The 20,800-nt window shown below is 43.6% G+C and overlaps 1 protein-coding gene across 1 annotated transcript in view; it reads left to right on the top strand.

Moving 5' to 3' along the window:
* Hacd3 (3-hydroxyacyl-CoA dehydratase 3) overlaps positions 1 to 20,800 on the top strand; it is a 34,441-nt gene that overhangs the window by 6,137 nt on the left and 7,504 nt on the right. The window contains exons 2-7 of the mRNA XM_005075547.4: positions 6,261 to 6,303; positions 9,099 to 9,172; positions 9,939 to 10,103; positions 11,933 to 11,984; positions 14,708 to 14,818; positions 17,220 to 17,347. Of these exons, the coding sequence (XP_005075604.1) occupies positions 6,261 to 6,303; positions 9,099 to 9,172; positions 9,939 to 10,103; positions 11,933 to 11,984; positions 14,708 to 14,818; positions 17,220 to 17,347 (573 nt within the window). The remainder of the gene's footprint in view (positions 1 to 6,260; positions 6,304 to 9,098; positions 9,173 to 9,938; positions 10,104 to 11,932; positions 11,985 to 14,707; positions 14,819 to 17,219; positions 17,348 to 20,800) is intronic.

Here is a 20,800-nt window from a genome sequence, read left to right as displayed (position 1 = left end):
TGGTGGGATGTGAGCTTAGAAGGAAGAACCTGAAGAAGTTTTTAATTCACTAGGACTGCTGTAGCTTCAGCAGTCAAGGAACAGCTCCGAGGAGATAACACTTGAGAGGAAACCTTTGTGTCAAAAAGCCATACAAGAGCCAGCTGTGGGGGTGCACACCTTTAATCCCAGCACTTGGGAAGCAGAGGCAGGTGGATCTCTTGAGTTTGAGGTCTACAGAGGGAGTTCCAGGATAGCCAGGGCTGCACAGAGAAACCCTGTCTCGAAATAAAAAACACCTCCCCCCAAAATAAACAAAAACAAAGAACAAACCAAACAAAAACTCATTCAAGGAGGCTGGAGGCTCAGTGGTTAAGAGCACTGGCTGCTTTTATAGAGGACTGAGTTTAAAATCCCAGCACTGATGTCCTAGCTAGAGTTACTATTACTATGATGAAACACTGTGACCAAAAGCAGGTTGGGGAGGAAAGGGTTTATTTAGCTTATACTTCAGCATTGCTGCTCATCACTGAAGGAAGTCAGGACAGGAACTCAAACAGGACAGGATCTGGGAGGTAGAAACTGATACAGAGGTCATGGAGGAATGCTGCTTACTGACTTGCTCCACATGGCTTGCTCAGCCTGCTTTCTTACAGAACCCAGGATCACTAACCCAATGAGTTGGGCCCTCCCCATAAATCAAGAAAATGCCTTATAGCTGATCTTATGGAGGCATTTTCCCAATTGAGGTTCCCTCCTCTCAAATAACTCTAGCTTGTGTCAAGTTGACATAAAATTAGCCAGCATTGCAGCTCACAAACTGTGACTTCAGTTCCAAGGGTTACCATGTCTACTTCTGGCCTTTGCAGACACTAGAAATGAACATCATGCATGCACACACACACATGCAAGCAGAACATCTATACACATATTTTTTTCTTTGTTTTTGGTTTTATTGAAACAGGGTTTGTAGCCTTGGCCATCCTGGAACTCACTCTGTAGACCAGGCTGGCCTCGAATTCAGAGATCCACCTGCCTCTGCCTCCCAAGTGCTGGGATTAAAGGTGTGCACCATCACCGCCCAGGAAATTTTTTTAAAAAAGAAGCCTTGCAAGGACTGGGGATGTCATGCAGTGGTAAAGTGCCTGACCAGCAAGGTCCTGGATTCTATTCCTGGCGCTGAAAAGAAACGAGCCTTGTGACATTGTGTGATTATTACACAGAGAGAAGAGTTATTGGGAAATCCTTCCATGGAAAGCAGTAAAGCTGGATAGTCTGGACCAAGTCATTTTGGGTGTTCATGTCCCAGATTCCATCTGTATGGGTCCTCATCTCTGTGACTTCCTGCAGAACTGCTTCCTTGTTGCAGCTTCAGGCCTGCTGCATTAACTCTTCTACACAGGTTCTCACCACACACAAAGCTAGGTATCAGTGGTGTGAATGAGAAGGGAAGTCGTCCGTGTAAAGGCTCACTTAGTAGAAAGTTCATGAACTCTTTGCACTGTGTCAGAGGTTATGAAGATAGGGGTGATGCTTTACTTTCACTTCCTTGAACAATTACTGAGGCCTTAGGGATATAGAGCCAAATCTGACAGCTCCCTGGTGTTGGCAAGGCAAGTCTCAAGGATCAGAGAAGTTACTAAACAATAACTCAAAGGAGTGTTGAAAGTGCTGTAGCAAAGGTGAATGCAGGAAAGAAGCTGTTGGAGGTGAGGGGAAGAAAGAGGCATTAAAGCTGATGTCCTGCAGGCATGGGCACTTAGAGGTTTTAAGAGGAGGAAGCCGGGGTTGGATGTTGGTGGCGCATGCCTTTAATCCCAGCACTCGGGAGGCAGAGGCAGTCGGATCTCTACGAGTTCGAGGCTGGGCTGGTCCAACAGCCTCCAAAACAATACAGAGAAACCCTGTCTCATAAAAACAAAACAAAACAAAACAAAAGAATAATCTTGAAATGTAAGTGGGTTTTTTGTTAAACTTTCCTTCCCTCCTTCCCTTCCTTCCTTCCTTCCTTCCTCCCTCCCTCCCTCTATCCGTGTGTGTGTGTGTGTGTGTGTGTGTGTGTGTGTGTGTGTGTGTGTGTGTGTATAGAGTACATGTTTGGAGGTCAGGAGAAAACCTAAGGAGTTGGTTTTCTCCTTCTACCATGTGGGCTCTGGGGATGAAACTCAGGTCTTGGCTGTTGCCCATGAGAAGTCTTTTTTTTTTCTTCCTGAGACAAGGTTTTTCTGTGTAGTCCTGGTTGTCCTGGAACTTGCTCTGTAGATCAGACTAACCTCAGACTCAGAGATCAGCCTGCCTCTGCCTCCTGAGTGCTGGAATTAAAGGTGTGCACTGCTATGCCCTGCTAAGTAGTCTTACTATTTTAAAAACTAGAATGGTTGAAGGGTTGTGAATTTGAAGGTGAAAGAGAAAAGCAAATAAAAATAATCAAAGTAGGATATGAACCAAGATCTAGCTGACTCCATCTTTTGCTCCTTCCTCTAGTCAGTGCCTCTCATAAGCAAAGGCTTATTCTTTTTTTTTTTTAAGATTTATTTACTTATTATGAATACAACATCCTGCCTCCATGTATGTCTGTCTGCACTCCAGAAGAGGGCACCAGATCTCATTGTGGATGGTTGTGAGCCACCATGTGGTTGCTGGGAATTGAACTCATGACCTCTGGAAGAGCAGTCAGTGCTCTTAACCTTTGAGCCATCTCTCTAGCCCCAAGGCTTATTCATTTTTAAGTAAAGGGCTGCCTTGGGCAAATTAGCCTTTCTGTTAAAAACAAAATAATCAATGGTCTACATAGCGAGTTCTAGGCCACTCAAGGTTCAGTGGTGAGACCGTGTGTGTGTGTGTGTGTGTGTGTGTGTGTGTGTGTGTGTGTGTGTGTATGTGTGAACAACAACAAAATTTCAAGAAGTCAGTAAATAAATAAGTAGAAGTGAAATTGGGAACTCAGATACGACTTTTGCCTTGAGTATGTTTGTTCAGCTAAGTGAACTTGAACTTCAGTATTGGCAGCCTGACAATGTGGAGGGTATTAGAAGTTAAGAACAGAGTATAAAATCTCCCCGAGGCATGGAATATAATTTCTCCCCTATAAACTGTCCTTTAGATTAAAACTCAAGATCTATCAAAGGTGTGACATGCTGCTGGAAGTCTTTCCCTACACTTCAGTCAGGCTGATTAGAAGTAAACTTCTATCCTTGCCTGCCTATCCCCAGTTGCCTGAGCAGTGAGCAAGGTTGAAGAGAAGTCCTTGAGTTAAAACTTGACTCATAAAAGGTGATATAACCCAGATTCACACAGTGAGGGCATCAGGAACATCTCATGACTTATACTCAAGTAGTCTTAGTAGGGTTCTTCCGTCCCTGGTAAGTGCAACAGGGGGTGGTGGCGCATGTCTTTAATCCCAGCACTTGGGAGACAGTGGCAATCGGGTCTCTATGGGATTGAGGCCAGCTTGGTCTTCCAGGGCAGCCAGGGCTATGTAGACAGACCCTGTCTCAACAAATCAATCAACCAACCAACCAACCAACCAGCCAACCAACCAACCAACCAACCAACCAGTCAAAAGAGTAACTCTAGCTCCTCTCTGGTATCATTTAAAAACATTTAGGCAAATGTATCAGCTCATAATGATGCAGGTTTCATTGCACCAGGTAGCTATAACAATGTTAACTAGTAACACAGCCTTCTTATATTTAAGTTACATGCTCTAAAATTATTACTGTCACAGAGTCTCCTCTCTCTCTCTCTCTCTCTCTCTCTCTCTCTCTCTCTCTCTCTCTCTCTCCTAGTTTTGAATTTTGAATTTGTTTCTGGCATAAGCTTTTTAAATTATCAATTAATTTTTTTTCAGACAGGGTTTCACTATGTAGTTATAGTCGTGGCTGTCCTGGAATTCACTCTGTAGACCAACCAGGTTGGCCTCATACTCACAGAGATCCACTTGCCCGTGCTTCCTGAGTGCTGGGATTAAAGGTGTGCGCTACTATACCAGGCTATTTTAATTATTTTGTGTGTATATGGTTTATGGTATTTTCTCTGTATGTATGTCTATGCACCACATGCATACATAGTTCTTGAGGATGCCAGAAGAGGGCATCAGATCCCCCTAGGACTGAGTTATAGATGGCTGAGAATCACCATGTGGGTGCTGGAAATTCAACCAGGGTCCTCTGGAAGAGCTAGTGCTCTTAACTGCCAAGCCATCTCTCCAGCCCTGTATAAGCCTCTTTTAAACTGAAAGATACCCTTCTATGACCATCACCTTTGGAGTGGTTGAACCTAACATGCACAGTGTACTGCTGGACAGGACTGCTGGACAGGACCTGCTCCATTTTGGCTGAATTAGCACCTGAAATCTCTAGCTCACAAACATGTTTAGCCACCTACTTAGCTTGGGTCTGGCCAGGTATGTCAGCCTTGCTTGGACATATCTTTCTGCCTGAGGAGAGGAAACCAGGCCACCCAAGTCTCTTTTGGTCTTCCACCCAAGGGAATTTGGGTATGTGGAACATACGAAAGTTACCTCTTAGACATCCCAGAACTGTAATAGCCTCCCATGATAATATATACATAGAAACCTATATGTTGGGCTGGGGAATATAGCTCAGTGGTAGGACCCCCACCCCACACGCCCAGCATGCACAGGGTTCTGAGTTTGGTCTCCAACACTGAAAAAACCAAATAAAACAAAAAAATGCAAAGCGTGCCTGTTTCTCTTACTAATGAATCCCCATACCTATACCTCAGAGATGTCGCTCCCCCTCAACTTTTCAGTGGTTTGCATGAGAATACAGAGTCATCCTTGCCATATTTAATGGAAGAGGTTACACATTTAGTTCAGTTTTCCTTCTGGGATAAATATTTCTTTTCTCTCCTTCTCTGTTTTGGAAACACAATACCAGAAGATGAGGGGTCCAATTCCCAACACAGCTCCTATAAGTGAGTTTTTGTGAGTGGGTCTGAAATTAGAATAGAGATTGTTGGTCTTGTATATTTCCATTGCATCAAGGCAGGGTCATCATGTCTCCTCAGCATTTGGGGGTCTGTGTACTAAGCAGATACTCTGGTTTAAGCTGGGATCTTATGCTCCACTGTCGGGTTTGCACCTTCAAATTTTCTGGAGATGTGGAGTACTGGGTACTGAGGGTGATTGGGAGAGTGATCAGGGCACAGGAATGTACTTGGAAAGTTGTATCTTGGTGCTCTGGTGCATAACTGCCTGTAGTCCAGTCTTGGATGCGGTTCTTTAGTTGTGTCTGTCCTCCTGTCTCAGAGATTTTCCAGATTCCAGCCCCTCTGTGGGAAGTCTTTACTTCCACCCAGGAGGTTGCTCACTAAAGTTTGACACTCACTCACCACCTTTTCTGGCTGCTCTTGGTTCTGCACAAAGCATGTAGGTGCCCATTGATCTGGTACCCGCTCTCCAGGCTCCTCTCTGCCTGGGTGGTTTCCTTTGATGAGTGATGAAGTACAGGTAGCTGAGAGTCAAGCAGAAAACAGATGTATCAGTTGTGATACTCAGACCACACCACCTCTCACATGGTCACCTTGAATTGTTGGTGGGTCATGGGCTTTTTTATCCACTGAAAAAAGCTTTAGTTTTACCTTAGACTGCTGAAGGTATTCACTAAGCACTTTCTGGGGGTAAGTGAGAAATCTGGAAATTTTTGAACCTGATCCTCCTTTTCAGTTGGAAGCTGAAGGAATGTGGAGCCTGAGGCTGTTAGAACCACAACAGTGCATTTCGTGTTTGTTGACTCTTTTGTGAGCCCAGCTATGCTGTAATTGTTATCTTCATTTTGGTACAGGGCTCCCCACCTCAGTGAAGGTGTTCCCCAGTCACTGTTCCCATTACGTCTGTTCTCTTCTCAACTCAAATAACCCTTAAATGCGGGTTCATTCTTTCAGCCTTGTCCTTTCTCACAGGAAGTGACTCATCTGTTTCACTGGGTGATCAGGGATGCAGCCTCAGAGATCTGTCTGTTCCCCCATCCACCTCACATAGCCCCTTGCCTGCCTTGCCATCATCATAATGGACTCATTTACAGCCTGATCTTTCTGCAGAGTTAGAGCAGTTTAGCGTCCTCGGAGGAGGCTGCAGTCAGCTAGGTACCCATAGACACAGAAACATGCAGAGATGCGAACAGACTTCCCCACTCTTAGTGGGGAGGCGCAGAGTAGGAGGTCAGTCTCCAGGAGGAGTGGGGTAGGGGAGGAAGTTTCTGCTTTATTGTAATTTCTTCACATTAAAATTCTCTTGTGTCTCTGGTCTCTTTTCACAGAATCCTGCCATCAGCATAACGGAAAATGTGCTGCATTTCAAAGGTCAGTATCTGGGCAATGACTGTAGCCCTCTGCATAGACCACAAAGCATGATGGTCATTTCTTTTTAAATTAAAAAAATAATTTTTTTATCTTTCTATCATTTATTTATTTTGTTTTTGAAACAGGCTCTCAGTATATAGCCTTGCATTGCATGGAACTTACTGTGTAGATCAGGTTGACTTTAAATGCATAGAGATCTACTACTGTCTCCCAAGTGCTGAGATTAAAGGCATGTGTCACCATACTTTGCAGACACACACACACACACACACACACACACACACTTTTTTGGTTTTTCAAAACAAGGTTTCTCTCTGTAGGTTTGGAGGCTGTCCTGGAATTCACTCTGAAGACCAACCAGTCTGACCTCAAACTCACAGAGATCCACCTGCCTCTGCCTCCTGAGTGCTGGGATTAAAGGCACATGTCACATATCACCATACTTTGCAGACATATTTGTATTTTTAAAACTGTGTGTGTTTAGCCACATAGGCCAGATGAATGTGTCAAATCCCCTGGAACTAGAGTTACACATGGTTGTGAATAGACACGTGGGTGCTAGGAACTGAACCCTGCTCCTCTGCAAGAGAAGCAAGAGCTTTTATAACTGCTAAGCGATTTCTCCAGTCCCAATATTTGTTTTTAAAAATCAGAGTATCTGGATGATCAGGATGGCTCCCTTATAATCAAGTATTGCCACACATCAGTGACTGCATCTGTGACCCAAGCTGAAATAGAACCATTGACAGAGTGCACAGACATACATGCAGGCAATACTCCTACACATAAAATAAGCATTTAAACTTTCAGTTCATTTGAAAAACATTATAATGCAAACAGAGACAGATAACTTATTTGTTTCATGTGTGCTGAGGAGTGTGGGGGTCGATCCCAGGGCCTCCACAGCCTGAGCGTGTGCTGTGCCACTGAACCGTATCCTCAGCCCAGCAGAACATGTCTTTTTTATTTTCTTTAAAGGTTTTTTGAGACATGGTCTTGCTATGTAGTCCAAGATAGCCTTGAACTCTAGATCTTTTTGTCCCAGCCTCCTGAGTGCTGAATTATAGGCCTAAAAAATCTCTTGCTGTTCTGAGGGTCTCTGATTCCATGTTTTTTCTGTAACTCCTGAGCAGGCTTCCTGTTGTCCCCAAGACAATGGTCCTGTGTTCATTGTGTTGATGGGCGGCCAGTGAATGGGTCTCCCTACTTTCTTGTCATTCTAGTTTTCCAGAGTTTCTTTTAAAGATGGTATCTCATGTAGCCCAGGCTGGCTACAAACTTGCTATGTCGTTGAGGATGACCGTGAACTTGTGATCCTCCTGTCTACCTCTCAGGGGATGTGACTATATACAAGCCTCCATGCCTGGCTTCCTGGGGTGTTGGGAAGTGGGATTTCCATTTTACCTGCGGTTCCGCCCACTCTGGTGTACTTTCACAAAGTCAGCTTGGCCTTGTTGTTTTTCAACAGTGAGTGGTGGTGGTAGCAAAGGTTTTAGGGTTCAGTTTGTGAGCTGTTCTTCCTTAAGAAATGAATGGTGTTAGATTGTAATAACCACTCAGCAAGTGTTAGGCAGGTTGTACTAAAATGGCCAGAGAGAAGAGAAGCCTGGAGGGAGCCAAGTGAAAACCAGCAGAGAGCAGAAGGGGAGGGGTGTCCCGTGGGAGCTGCTGGGTCTAGTGGTCACTGGCACCTGCTTGATTTGGGAAAAGGTTATGTCTTGGCTCAGGGATGGAGTGGCCACCTCAGGGACTGCTCCCTCAGTTCTGCTCATCCTCTGTCCTATTGCATTTGGGACTGCTAAAGGGCAGGTCGGCTTTTGCCTTTGTTTCATGTTCCTAGTTGGAGAGTTTTTAGATTAGAGCCGTCTTTGAGATAGTTTAGCATTTCCATGTACCTGTAATTCTCATTCATCTCTCTCTCCTCCCCACTTCTCCTTGTCTCTCTGCTTTCCCCTCCCTTCCCCTTTCTGACTCTGTCTTTGTCTCTGTCCTGGGACTTGAGCTCAGGGCCTAGTGCATGCTGGCATATACTCATGGATGCCACATCTCAGTCCTGTGCCTGTCTTAACACCGTCAGGATGGCACACATACCTGATTTTTTTCTGCTCAGGATGAGACAGGGTTTCTCTGTATTGTTTTGGAGGCTGTCGGACCAGCCTGGCCTCGAACTCACAGAGATCTCTTTCTCCTCTTTTTTTTCTGTTGTTGTACCTGGTGTTCTTCAGACAGTATTAAGGTAGTATACATAGGCAAGTAAACATACAGAAGTCAAGTTTGCCCTGTCCATCTGTGGAGTTGCTCTGTCCTCATGCTCTCATGTTCCCATACTTTTGATGGCACTGTTAACTTTTTTTTTTTTTTTTTTTTTTTTTTTTGGTTTTTCGAGACAGGGTTTCTCTGTGGCTTTGGAGGCTGTCCTGGAACTCGCTCTGTAGACCAGGCTGGCCTCGAACTCACAGAGATCCGCCTGCCTCTGCCTCCCGAGTGCTGCGATTAAAGGCGTGCACCACCAACACCCGGCCTGTTAACTTTTTTTTTAAGTTTGTGTGCACTGGTGTTTTGCCTTAATGTATGCCTGTGTGAGGGTTTCAAATCTTGGAGTTACAGACAGTTGTGAGCTGCCATGTAAGTGTTGGGAATTGAACCTGGGCCCTCTGGAAGAGCAGTCAGTACTCTTAATCACCAAGCCATCTTTTAGTCTCTTGCCACCTTTTTTCAAAACAATGTAGCAGGATGATTTTTGGGTGTCCTTGCTCTGCTCAAATTCACAAAACTCTATATTCTTTTCTTTGCAGCCCAGGGACACGGTGCTAAAGGAGACAATGTCTATGAATTTCACCTGGAGTTCTTAGACCTCGTGAAGCCAGAGGTATGCTTTCTGTCTTCTCATAGTCTTAGTGCAGCAAAGGCAGGTTCTGAGGGTGAAGAGCAAAGAGGAGTGATGCCATTCTATTTGGAACAGAGCTCTGGTTTTACCTGCAGAGGAATGGGAGTGCTGGGGCGGGGGTGGGGGACTGAGCGGCATCTGGTTTGGGCCATTATTTATGATGTGAACTTCCATTTTTCTCATGTGTTAGATGAAGGCTCAGGTGAAAGCTCTAGATCCTCCCAGGTGTGGTGTTCTCTTATTTTAGTGATGGCGGAGGAGAGCAGGGTGACAGATGGCTGAAGCCCTCACCATGAGGTTCTCGTGAGACTGTCACTCTGGCGGTAAGGATCATAGTGAGCAGAAAGGATGAAGGCAACTGGTCTTGAAAGAAAATGCCAGGAGTATAAAAGCAGTTTCCTTCTTTTAGCCTCAGGAAGCTGATGATTCTGGATTCAGATTCTGGCTTGGGGGCTTGAATTCATGAATCTCCTTGTGTAGGGGCTTGTTCTGAAAGAGCTCAAATAGTCAGCCCTGGCATAGGGCCTGAGAACATGTCATGGGCCTGCCATGGAGACAGAATCAGACACTGCTGCTCTTGCCAGCTGTTCCCTGCAGCAGCCTTGATCTAGAATACTCTGCATGCATGAGACCTTGCAGAAGCAGAGCAGGAAGAGGAGGAAGCACTGTGCAGCCTCTCTGTGGAGTCACACCAGCACGGCACAGTCGGTGCGTGGAAAGGAACTCTCACACTCACTTTCTCTCCTAGCCAGTGTACAGGCTGACCCAGAGGCAGGTGAACATCACAGTCCAGAAGAAGGTGAGTCATTGGTGGGAGAGGCTCACCAAGCAGGAGAAGCGCCCACTGTTTTTGGCCCCTGACTTTGATCGATGGCTGGATGAATCTGATGCAGAAATGGAGCTGAGAGCCAAGGTGAGTAAGCATGCTAAGCCCTCATTTCTGAAGATGGAGATCGTGAGGCTTGATAGAATGGGGACAATTACACTGACTTGGAGGCCTGGCAACATGATTGTAGAGTACTCATCATGTATGGCTAGGCTGCTTCACTTAGGGTTCATTTGGTGTTTACCCCAGAGCCAGGCTAAGGTGATAGTTTCTGTGGGGGAGAGGTAAAACACCATCCTTATCACTTGTCAAAGATACTCAGAGTCAAAAGGCAGAGCACTGTTGGCCAAGGCAGTGCTCACCAGAGTCTTCTCCCCGTTCTTCTCTACTCTTTGGAAGGAAATCACCACATGGATCACACACTTTCAGAATAGGGAGGTGTTTCCACATCATTTGTTTGGGGGAGAATTTTCTTTGTGAAAAAACTTTCCTGCTCTCTCCCATTTCTTTTTTTTTTTTTTTTTTTTTTTTTTTTGGTTTTACGAGACAGGGTTTCTCTGTATTGTGTTGGAGGCTGTCGGTCCAGCCCGGCCTCGAACTCACAGAGATCCGCCTGCCTCTGCCTCCCGAGTGCTGGGATTAAAGGCGTGCGCCACCACCGCCCGGCTCTCTCCCACTTCTTTATTCAGTCATTTCCATTATTTTATGCTTAGGATTATAATCTAACACTGTTTTTGTTGATCGAGTCATTCCAGCTGTGGCCACTGGAGGCTCTTTCATTTGACCTAGTGTGTCTTTTAAAAAGCTTCACCATCGTAGGATATTTTTTTCTTTTCTTTCTCTTCACTCTTTCTTACTTTCTGGCACTCTATAACCTAACCCAGGTATAGTTTATGTATCCTTTGCTTCAGTCCTAGAATAACCATTTCTTTAAGAAGCTTTTTTTTTTCTCATTTCACTTTATGTGTATTGGTATTTTGTCTGCATGCAGGTCTGTGCCCACAGAGTCCAGAAGAGGGCATCAGATCCCCTGGAACTGGAGTTATAAATGGTTTTGAGTCACTGTGTGAATACTGGAAATCTAACCCAGGTTCTCTAAAAGAGTAGCCAGTGCTCTTAACTACTGAGCTATCTCTCTAGACCAAGCTGTGTTATTTTTGGAGAGTAATGTTAGCAGCCAGATTAGCTGACAATGAGGAAATACAGGTGTGCATACTCATACATACATATACTTAGAAATGCAACTTTTGTCTGTATATTAAGCTAAACATAAATTTACGTTGAAGTTGGGCATGATCTTAGCTTCTGAAAAAACAAATAAACACACCTTATGCTAATGCTAGAAATATAGAAATCTGAAATGCTGGAGAGATGGCTCAGTGGTTAAGAACAAGTACTGCTCTTGCAGAGGATCTGAGTTCTGTTCCCAGCACCCACATCAGATGGCTAACAACCCCCTCAAAATCCAGCTACCGGGGACCTGGTGCCCTCTTCTGGCCTCCTCTGGCACCTGCATTCACATGGACACACACAGACACACAGACACACACACACACACACACACACACACACACGTACATATATACTTAAAAGTAAATAAATAAAATCCTTTAAAAAAAAAGTTTGAAAAGGCACTTCCTGCCTTCAGCTACTGTTCCTTTGGTGCTCTAACAAGTCCACAAAAGATGTCCTTTATAGCTGTAAGAGTACACGATTGCCCCAGGCAGTCTGGAAACTAGCCAGTTAGTCAATGGTTAAGTAAGTACCTTTCCTGAAGGTGAAAGCTGTGATCTGGGACAGTCTCCTCAGCAGAGCATGGAACACAGTGGAGGAGATGGCCTGAGGCATCAGATCTCTTTGCCAGCACCTGGCCTTTCTTAAGCATACAGGAATTCTAATTGTATTCTAAATTCTAGGAAGAAGAACGCCTAAATAAGCTCAGACTAGAAAGTGAAGGCTCCCCTGAAAGTAAGTGCCTGAAGGTGGCTACCAATTAAATTGTGATGGGTTTGGGGGTGGTGGGATGGCAGGGAAGGGGAGTGGGGAATTCATCCTGATGAATGCTTGGATGAGTCTGTTTAGTTTTTAAGCTGTGAACACACACTAAAGTCTCATCCCTACAGACGTTTCCTTTATGTTTGGGACTAGCCTTCTCTGAGTAAACCAAGGCTAGCAAGGCAGGCAAGAACCTTGGTCTCCTGGACCAGTGGACTAGGGGCAGACGGCACTCAAACCTGCAGCCTGGTGTCTCCTCTCACTTGAGGTCTGAAAGACTGTGCCATAGATGCCTATGGTTATCAGCTCTCAAAATGGAAAGTGTTTGCATGTATGTCTGTGTACCATGTGCATGTAGGGTGCTCGAAGCCAGAAGAAGGTACTGTATCTCCTGAAACTGCAGTTACAGGTAGGGTGCTGGGAACCAAGCCAGGGTCCTCTACAATAGTAGCAAGTAGTCTCAACCACTGAGCTGGCTCTCTAGACCCTATTTAGAGTTGTTGTTGTTATTATTATTGTCGTTGTTGTTGATATAAGATCTCACTTTGTTGTCCCGTCTGGCCTGGAATTCAATATGTAGATCACAGAGATCCGCCTGCCTCTGCCTCCTGAGTGCTGGGATTAAAGGTGTGTGCCACCATGCCACCCTGCCCAGCTATTCGTAATCTTAGAAAAAAATCATTGTATTTAACCAAATGTTTATTAGAAAGAAGGTCTGCAAGTGAACATATGATGTTTTTGGTGATGGTATAGCAGCTGCCTGGAAAAGCACCGCAGCAGCTCTAGGAGTGGGTCTGGGTGAGTTAACTGTGGGCACCGTCCTCAAGAACTTGTGCTCTAGGGTAGGCTCCTACAGGACTATGGGAAGTTGCTTGTGAACAGCAGAACAAGATGAGGCTCAATGCTCATCCTAATCAAACAATTGCATTATTTGGCATGCCACAGGTAAGGAAGCGCTAGAGAAGTGGTTTCCAGAAACCTTTGGAGGGGTCGGCAGGTCTTTCAGGAAGCTCCATTTCAACTAACACAGATCTTGTACTTTATGCATTAAGGTTCTGAGTGTGCATGTGTTGTGTGCTTTAAGTGAGTTCTATAAAAGATTTGAGTGGCCACTAATTTAGAGAAATAATCTTCAAAGAGTAAAAACATAGTCTCTAAAGAGAATTTGTGGAGGCAAAGAACAATATAAGAAGCCACCTTGAGCGGGTGAGATGGTGACACACACCTTTAATCCCAGCACTCAGGAGGCAGAGGCAGGTGGATCTCTGCGAGTTTGAGGCTGGCCTGGTCTACAGAGTGAGTTCCAGGATACCCAGGGCTACACAGGCAAACCCTAGCTCAAAAAATAAAACAAACAAATAAAAAAAGAAACCACCTTAATGAATATCTCGAGGTTGTTCTCTGACCCCTATACTTGAACTGTGGCACATGCACCCAACCCCCTAACAACAACAACAGTATTTTATTGTTTTGTTTTTTTGTTTGTTTTAATTTTTGAGACAAGGTCTCACAAAATAGCCTTTGGCTGGCCTGGAACTCACTATATAGACAAGTCTCTCCTCAAACTCACAGCTACCCTCCTGCCCCTGCCACCAGAGAACTGGGCACCAACATGACTGACCCAATAATAAAGTTGTTTTTGTAAAGGCCACCTTTGATATTTACATTAATTTTTTTTAGTGTTTTAAACTTCAGACATAGTAAAAAAAATCTTAAAATATATGGATTTTAAGATGCTAGTTTTTTCAGTATTCATTGTTTCCTGATGATTGGGTTCTTCATGCTGGGGAAGGAAGTCTATATGCATTTTTATATTATGAAAAAAAGAAGTTTGATTAAGTGTGTTGAGTCTGGTACTTTGGCCCTGTAGGGTGGGCTTTTGCTTGATCACACTATTAAATGTGGTGGTTTGGACATCTGTCAAATGTTGATGTCAAGATGGGCATGGAGCAATGAAAGCTGAGCTCCTCCTGTCTACCTGAGACTCATCCTTTCTTCTCTCCTGTGAAGGGGCTGTAAGGCCACACCCTTCACAACCCTCGCTCTAACATCTTCCTGCCTCTGGTTGTATCTTCATTCTGCCCATCACTAGAGGCACAGCTCAGATCCAGGTGTGTCCACAGACACCTGCCTGCCTACTGCCTTTTTCCCCTGCCTGATTTCTTTTTTGTCTGCCTGTAAATTTTCAGATGTTCTTAGAAAAGCTATGGCTTTTCAACCAATTGTAAGCTTAGAGGCATTTATGCTTTCACTATCTTCCTGTCCCCACAGTGCCATTCATGGTGTCTGGCACACTGTGTTCAGCCAGGGCTGGCTACATGAATATATGGCCAAATGTCAGAATTATCTTTTCATTTATTGTCTCTATTATGTGAGCTAGTTTCACCTACACAGTCTTAAGAAAAAACCAGAGAAGAGGAACCTGTAGATTGTGTTAACCAGAGCAAGAGCTGAGGGAAGTTTATTTCCCTGCATTCATTGCCAGGGTGATGCTTTTCTCCTGAGCTGGCCAAATCTATGAAAGGAGGCTTCACGCTGGCAGGCAGTGTTCAGCATATTTTCTTTGTGGGAGAGGGAACCCAGACTCGGAAGACAGGCAAATATAAGCTTAGAACCACGCAGGTGGAAGAAAGGTTGGAGTCCCAGAGCCGCTCTGTGTTGTGTTGAGTATCTCACTTCCCTGTTTTGCTTTCTAGCCCTTACAAGCTTGAAGAAAGGGTACCTCTTCATGTATAACCTTGTGCAGCTTCTGGGCTTCTCCTGGATCTTTGTCAACCTGACAGTGCGCTTCTTTATTTTAGGAAAAGGTAAGTGTGAAATTTCTGAGGTAGTTGTCTCTGCCTTTGACAGGAACAGTCACCTTGCTCTTCCTGCTCTTTCCCAGTTCCTGGTGAGACAGGCTGACTGGAGCAGCCCTAGAGACTTCATTTCTGCAGATGTGCTCTGTGGAAACAAGCTACAGGCGAAGTCTCTTCAGGGGTGACATACATGGCATTACGTTAGAAACTTTCCACATGTCTTTATCAGTGAGGAGCTTCTGTGAAATATTCACTAGTGTGATATTGGGAAGCATATAGACAGAGTTAACAGTAGCATGGAACAACACTTATGAGAGGCTAAAATTAATGTATAAATTGTTTTTTCTTGTTTAATCATAGCCATATAAAAGAGGAAGAAACCAGACCAGCTTACAAACTGGCATAAGAAAGATTAGAATGCAGTTTTCTAATAGTTTGAATGTAGATGGTTTAAAAGTTCAATTTCTTTTGTAAAGTAGGTATGGGGGAAAATATAAATGTACTAGGAAATGTAAACTGTTTGAAAAGAAAAATGAATTCTTGTAGAGCATCCTTCTGTTTGGCCCTGGGTTTTCCTTCTGCAGTTCCTCACTGCTGGTTATAGGTCTGGCAAGATGTCTCAGAAGGTAAGGGTGCTTGCTTCCAATCCTGAAAATCTAGCACACACAATGTATTGCTGTGATTGGTGTAATAAAGACCTAAATGGCCAATAGGTAGGCAGGAGAGGATAGGAGGGAATCCTGGGGAGAGAGGAAGATGAGGAGAAATCTAGGTGAGCAGATTACACCAGTAAGATGTCAGGGAGACACTGAAGAGGTCGGATATACAGTACAGAGTAGAGGTAACCGAACCACGTGGCAGATGTAGATTAGTAAGAACAGGTTAATTTAATTGGAGGTATTTGTTGCTGCAGTGATTTAGGGGTGATATTTGTATTCAGTAGGCAGGGCCAGGAATCCCCCACTTTCTGCAATATGCAGTACAAAGGATGGTCTTGCCTAGAATATCAATGGTGCTTGGTTGAGAAGTGCTGCAGGAAGAATACGGAAGCAGCATGTCCAGGCAGAGTTGGTATGAAGACAAGCCTCCGAGGAAGTGCTGCCCGTGTGTCAGCCTCATGCAAGCACTAGTGGCCATTTTGAATTTTTGATGAATAATTTATTCAAACATTCTGTACTCTGAGAATTTAGACCATTTATAGAGAAATGCACTTAGAAATGTTTCAGAGGACAACCTTGTATTAATAAGACCTTTAAAACCACCATTTCTTTTTAGTTAGGATAGATTCTCAGGATGCTAAGAATTATTAACCATGCCGGGCGATGGTGGCGTACGCCTTTAATCCCAGCACTCGGGAGGCAGAGGCAGGCGGATCTCTGTGAGTTTGAGGCCAGTCTGGTCTACAAAATGAATTCCAGGAGAGCCTCCAAAACAATACAGAGAAACCCTGTCTCGAAAAAACCAAAAAAAAAAAAAAAAAAAAAAAAAGAATTACACAGCTAAGGCTTTTGAAATCTAATTTTATTTTTAGGGACTAGAGAAATGACTCAGTGGTTAATAGAACTGACTGTTCTTCCAGAGAACCTGGGTTTGATTCCCAGCAGCCACATAGCAGCTCACAGCTGTTCAGGTGGTCAGATGCCCTCTTCTGGTCTCCTATGGTACCAGGCATACAAGTAATGCACAGACATACTTGCAGGCCAAACTGTCAAACACATTAAGAAATGGTAATAATAATAATTAACTTTAAGATTTCATTTTTAAAAATGTGTGTGCATGGTGCATGCATGTACATATATGTGCAAGTGAATGTAGGTGCCCTGGGAGGACAGAAGAGAGAGATGGATCTCCTGGAGTTGAGTTATAAGTGGTTGTGAGCTTCCCAACGTGGGTGCCGGTTACCAAGATCAGGTACCTCTATAAGAGCAAAGTGTTGTGTGTTCTAACTGCTGAGCCATCACTATAGCCTTCCTGAAACCTAATTTTAGTCAATACTTTTACCTCTGCATCTATGTGTAATTGAAATTATCATTGCCCATATAATATAGATGATAGAGAATTAGCTTTAAATTAGAAGAGGTAATGCTCTAAAAAGAATGACCATTTTGTCTTGTACATTGCTTTCTTTTTTCAATAGATAGTAACAGAATGAAAGTGAGGTATGTTTTTTCCTTTGTGTTTTTAACCAGGAGAAGGGGACATGGGGTCTTTGTGTTCACCTTCTGGAGATAAAGGGAGCTCCTTCTTCTGGGAGTCCTGAAGCCTGTCCTGGCTTACGCTAGAAGCATGAACCTGACTCTATGTCTGTTTTCTCTCCCAAGTTCTTTTCCTGTAAGTCATGCTCTAGTTTGACAACTGCCTCTGCCAGGACTCACAGTGGACTGACACGTCATGTATGCTTGTGTCCTAGAGTCCTTCTACGACACATTCCATACCGTGGCTGACATGATGTATTTCTGCCAGATGCTGGCGCTAGTGGAAACCCTCAATGCCGTGATTGGTGTCACGAGTTCCCCAGTGCTGCCTACTCTCATCCAGGTATTGAAGATTTGAATGTGAGAGTGAGGAATGAAAGCTTTCAGTATGTATCCAGTAGATAGGTCATAATTTGCTGTATTTCAGTTATTAAACATGTGTTTACATAGAATGGAACTATTTTATTTCAGCATGTAGGGAAATGTAATTTTTTTTAAGTCAGGGTCTCTCTAATCCTGGCTGTCCTAAAATTTATTATGTAGACCAGTCTATCCTCAAACCCAGAGATCCCAGGAAGCAGGAAGGAGTTTCCTTGTTTCTCTTTGAGGAAAAATTAAAGAATCAGGCCCAGTACTTAGCTGAAGTGGTTTGATGGAAAAACATTTTCTGTGTGAAATAATCATGATCACTAGACTTAAATGTGTTTACAAGACTTTGCAAAAACACTGAAGAGAATTCTTTTTGAGGAAATTTGGCAGATTACGTGATGGACTAATGTGCGTGCTGCTAATGTAGACACAGGAAGGAAATGCCCACTTTGAGATGAAACCATTGAGAAACGAAGTGCCTCTGGGCATGCAGAGCTTTGCTGGACACAGAACTCACAACCTCAGTTTTAAGTATCACAAGGTATAGGGAATGTGAAGTAGAGGAGTGAGAGTCTTCCCTCATACAGCAGCGACTCCAGGGAGCTGCTTGTGCAGGCGAAGCCAGTACACTTGCCCCTCTTCCCCAGTCTCATCAACAAAAACCTTCTGTGGAGTGTTGGCCTTTCCAGAGGAAGGGCATTGCGGTTTTGAGCTGGCATGGTGGCACAAGCCTGTAACCCTAGCACTTGGGCGGTTAAGACGGGAGGGTTTGAGTGCAGGACTAGCCTAGGGTGACAGGTGAGATCTGTCTCAACAAAACAAAAGACCCACAAGAGTCTGTGATAGAAATTCTTGTCTCCTTGCTATGTGCATGATCCTCAGGTTACATACCTTAATGTGATCCTCAACTGCTGCTACCCTTAGACTCCTAAAGAAGCAAACAGACCTCTTGTGTTGAAATTGCCTTTGGGGACCTGGAGAGACAGCTCGGCAGTTAAGAACATCTTACAGGGGAACTGAGTTTGGTTCTCAGTACCTGGTTGCCCAGCTACCTTTGGTTCCAGGTCCAGGGGACCTTGTGCCTTTGGCCTCGGAGAGTACCTGCATTCACATATACATTGTTAAAAATTGAGAAGCTTCCAAACAAAGATTACAAAACCGAAGAAACAAGACATTGTATGCAAGAAACAGCAGACTGTAGGACATAGCCACAGGAACTGCAGTTATAAGACTTAGCATGTGCAGAATAAAAATTCATGTGGCCAAGCATATCTTTAATCCCAGCACTTGGGAGGTAGAGGCCGATGGATCTCTGAGTTTGAGACCAGCCTAGGACAGCTAAGGCTACACAGGGAACCTGTCTTGAAAAAAAAAAAGTAAAAAGAAAACATTCATATATAAGGGGAACTTGGCTACTTGGGCTGGAAGTTAAAAAAGTAAAAAATGGAAGGGAAGCAGATTTGAAAAGAAGGGAAATAGAAATTATATTAATGAAAATATAGTGATCAATGATTATCATTTAATAATTTTAGAAATATATTAGACTCAGCTGAAGAGAAAATTAGTGAACAATTTTCAATACAGGAAAGAACAGAGAACACAAAGTATATAGACATAGTTTTCTTTTATTGTAAAACTCAATATTTTAAGGATATTCTCATACTTACTGACACATTAAATTCAGTTCCAATAAAAATGTTTTGGAATGTGCTAAGAAAATTGTAAAGCTTTGTAAAAAGGCAAAATAGCATCGTTTATAATAATGACTAGTGCAGGCAACCTTGATGCCTGTTGACGGCTAAGTGGAGAAGGAAAACATGGTGTATTATTCAGTTACACAACTCAGGAAAGTCTACCCAAGACAGGGTTTCTTTCTATCCCTGGCTGTCCTGGAACTCACTCTGTTGATCAGGCTGGCCTTGAACTTGGAGATTCACCTGCCTCTGCCTCCTGAGTGCTGGGATTAAAGGTGTGTACCACTTCCTAGCATCCTAAGGGAAATTTTGATACATGCTACAACAGGGGTGGATCCTGAGTACACTGTGCTAAATGAAATAAGGTAGTCACCGAAAGAGAAGTGCTGTGTCATTTTCCCTACATGATGTATTTAGAATAGTAAAAATCAGACAGAAAGTAGAATGGTGGTTTCAAAGGTTGGGGGAATGTCAGGTCACTGTTGAGTCACAGTGTCAGTTTTACAAGATGAAAAAGTTCTGGAGCTGGACTGTGGTGGTGTTTTAACAACATGGTGAATGTATTTGAAACCATTGAACTGTATGTGGTTACCATAAGGCCAAGTATGGTGGTACATGACTTTAGTCCCAGCACTCAAGAGGCAGAGGCAGGGAGATCTCTGTGAGTTCCAGGCCAGCCAGGACTACATAGCATAACCTTGTTTTAAACAAACAAACAAACAAACAAACAAATAAACAAATGATTAAGTGTATGTTACTACGATTTAAAGAAATGAGGTGATGGCTGTGTATGGTGGTACGTTCTTGTAAACTTCAGCTACTCTAAAGAGTTTTGGAGATACAAAAGCAAGTTACAGAGTAATACATATAGCATGCACTCTAAAAGGCTGAACGATAGGCTCATGGGGATGGAAGAGTAGTCAGGGGACCTGAGTTTGGTTTCTAGTATCCACATCAGGTGGCTTACAACCATCTGTAACTCTAGCTTTAGCTCTAGAATATTCAATTCTGCCTTTGGCTGCACCCCCATACCCCTTTAAAAATTTCCATGAAATAGCCTATTATGTAACACATATATACAAGCAGTAGGCTGTATAGACAAACAGTGGAACAATGAGTACATTGTTCATTGAGCATTACATATAATACAGCAGTTAGTGGATTTGTAATGCTCTGTTCCTAACTGTGTGTTGTGCAGGCACCGATGTTCATTGTCGGTATCCTTTATATTTGTGTTTGTGTGTATGTGTGTGCTTTTGATACTGGAGAAACGGAGAATAACTTGATGTTCTACCAATCTACTAAACATGCTTAGGAGATATTAAGTTACACAGAGAAGTATTTAGCTAAAGGAATGCTCCTGGTTCTCTTATCAGGAATAGCATGATTCTGCTAGGCAGGCAGGATGACCCTGTTAACAGCTGTCTGGTAAAGCAGCCCTGATTTGTCAGGAGACAACTCTGACAGTATTTTACATTGGAAATCTCCCTGTTTGTCCAAACAACCAACTTTGGGATTTCTGTTTCTGTGAGGCATGTTTAATTGCTCAAAGTGTAACTTGGGTCCCTGAAACTATAAGCTTTGGGGATGTCTGCTCAGGGCTGGTTCCCTTTTTTGCATTAGCCAGAACCAGTTTTGCACTGATATTAAAGGGTTTTCCCTTTATTAATTTCTAAGTGGTGGAGTGACTTCTCACTGAGAAGGCATAATCTATATCATTTTAATGTACACAT

This window comes from Mesocricetus auratus, unplaced genomic scaffold (genome assembly GCF_017639785.1).
Source record: "Mesocricetus auratus isolate SY011 unplaced genomic scaffold, BCM_Maur_2.0 Super-Scaffold_100691, whole genome shotgun sequence".
In the NCBI taxonomy this organism is placed as follows: Eukaryota; Metazoa; Chordata; class Mammalia; order Rodentia; family Cricetidae; genus Mesocricetus; species Mesocricetus auratus.
Note: the sequence above shows the minus strand (reverse complement) of the source record. Positions and strands in the feature narration are given on the sequence as shown.